Source organism: Aplysia californica, unplaced genomic scaffold (genome assembly GCF_000002075.1).
Source record: "Aplysia californica isolate F4 #8 unplaced genomic scaffold, AplCal3.0 scaffold00430, whole genome shotgun sequence".
Lineage (NCBI taxonomy): Eukaryota > Metazoa > Mollusca > Gastropoda > Aplysiida > Aplysiidae > Aplysia > Aplysia californica.
The window spans coordinates 163496-166034 of NW_004797700.1; the positions used below are offsets into that span (position 1 = coordinate 163496).

General features: G+C 40.1%; 1 protein-coding gene across 1 annotated transcript in view; it reads right to left on the bottom strand.

Moving 5' to 3' along the window:
- The window catches only part of LOC101857427, a gene marked incomplete in the record, with an annotated part of 36819 nt that overhangs the window by 24795 nt on the left and 9485 nt on the right, over positions 1-2539 (bottom strand). Inside the window, 2 exon segments of the mRNA XM_013086049.1 lie at positions 1825-1893; positions 2367-2488. Of these exon segments, the coding sequence (XP_012941503.1) occupies positions 1825-1893; positions 2367-2488 (191 nt within the window).

The window sequence follows — 2539 nt, forward strand, 5'->3', positions numbered from 1 at the left end:
CCCCCCGCTCCCTTTTTTCCCATCAACAATATCCATGTTATGTAATTGCTAACGGGTTTTTTTCCCCCAGGCTTCTTGAAATATTCTTCCCAGTCTGCAGTCTTGTCCGAGTGCATCTTGGTCTGCCGTGATCTGATAAAACGCATATGTGAGGCAGCGTGGTGGAATCAGGCTCTCGTCAAAATAATCAAAGTGAAGAAACTTGTATTTTCCCGCAGGTTTGTGAATTTTTATCAGATTTTTGTTTTTGGGCTCAACACCTTTCATGCCCATTAAAGAACTCATTTCTATGTGCCATTTTCTGAAAAAACGTTGATTAAAGGCACAAAAGATGTAAATGTGCGGTTACCACGGACTCTTAGGCTAAGGAAATATCTAATCTTTGGCAGCCATTTTCTCACTAATTTTACCTCTGAGAACAGATGATCCCCACCTCCTTTATTCTCAAATATCTCGACTTGTATTTAAGATAAATGTATATTTTCTTCATCCAATAAAGACAAGTGAACAAGCTTTAAGATTATACCAATAACCAAAAATTGACGAGAACCTGATTCCACCACGCTGCCTCACATTTTTTTCATTTTGGCGATAACATTTTTATTCCAGTAACAAATTCTAAATATCGAAAGCCATCTTGAGATATCAATATGAAAGCCTAACTGTGAATAGTTTTTGAATAAATTAGCATTTTAGATTTGTTAAAACTCATTTATATCCAATGTGACCTGATGAAACACATTTTTTTTTTCAGAGATGATCCCATGAGTGGCGTCGGTGGCCTAGTGGTTAGGCTCTCGGACTCGCAACCGTAAGGTCGTGGGTTCGAATCTCGTCAGGGGCTCGACGTTGTGTCCTTGGGAAAGGCACTTTACACGAATTTTCCTCACTTCACCCAGGTGGGAATAATGGGTAGCCGGCTATAGACAGTGAAAAATCTTGTCAGTTTGTTAGTGTTTGAGCGCTTAATCAGCTGCTTGCACTGTATGCTTCCCGGGAAGCTGAGAATGTTTCAGAGTGTTCTATGGTCTGCTGGGGTAATAATACAGAGTAAAGCGCATAGAGTCTGCTGTTGAGCGGGGATATGCGCTATACAAATGCTATTAATTATTGTTATTATTATTATTATGAAATGCATTTTCTTTTTGCGTATCGGCCGTTCACAACTGACATGATCTGACAGAACGCATTTTTTCTATATAAGCATGACATGGACCATCCGTCTGGTCTAAATGACCTCTGGTGTGTTAATGTGAACGTTTATCTTCAAAATCAATGGCGACGAACAGTATGTCGTCATAATAACAACAACGACAAATAACAACCTTAACAGCTGTAGTCACATTAAGATCATTATCCGTATCATTGTTGAGCAACAGAATGAAAAACACGACTTGTAGACTTGAATACATCGGGAAAATTTTATAGTGTTATTGAAAAAAACGTGGTTCAACGTTTCGCCTTAATAATACGGCATCATCATCATCATCATCATCATCATCATCATCATCATCATCATCATCATCATCATCATCATCATCATCATTACCACCACCACTACCAACAAAAACAACAGTTGCAACTACAGCAACAACAACAGTTGCAACAACAACAGTTGCAACAACAACAAAAACAACAACAACAACAACAGCAACAACAGTTGCAACAACAACAGTTGCAACAACAACAACAACAACAGTTGCAACAACAACAACAACAACAACAACAACAACAACAACAACAACAACAACAACAACAACAACAACATCATTTTCCCAAACAACCAAACGTCTCTGTTGTAACTGCTAACCAGATGATGATTACCTTTTCCGCCAGTTCGTTCGTTCTTTCTTCCCCGGCTCCTATGGCATTATTCGCTTCCGACAGTTTGGCCTGGAAGGTTGGATACGGATGAGTTAGTTTTAGTAGAGGTTTTACGGCGCTCACAACTGCATGAGGTCATATGAGCGCCAGTAGATTAGAGGTGTTACAAGAGAGTAACAAACATAAAAAAGAAAGAGGGGAGATAAGGGCGATAGATGTTTGATAGGACAGAAGAAGAAAACTAAACCAGAGCACCTGTCAAACATCTACTGGGCGAGTGAGTGAGTGAGTGAGTGAGTGAATGAATGAGTGAGTAAGTAAGTAATTCTGTAAGTAAGCAAGCAAGCAAGCAAGTAAGTGAATAAGTAAGTGAGTGAGTTCGCGAGTGAGTGAATCAGTCAGTCAGTCAGTCAGTGAGTAAGTGAGTGGGCGAGTGAGTCAGTAAGTCAGTAAGTCAGTAAGTCAGTAAGTCAGTAAGCAAACAAGCAAGCAAGCATCCATCCAAACAAGCCAGCAAAGTAGTAAGGAAGAATGTGACTGACCTCCAGGTCCTTGACCTTCTGCTGTAGCGTGTTGACCAACAGCGTCTGTTTCTTGAACTCTGCCTGTTGCTCTGGGGTCATTCCAGCTGAGGCGCTGCTCTTTGAGGCAAATCCGCTAAAACCTGGATGGGTTGATTGGCTTGTTTGTTTAGTAATAATAATAATAATAATAA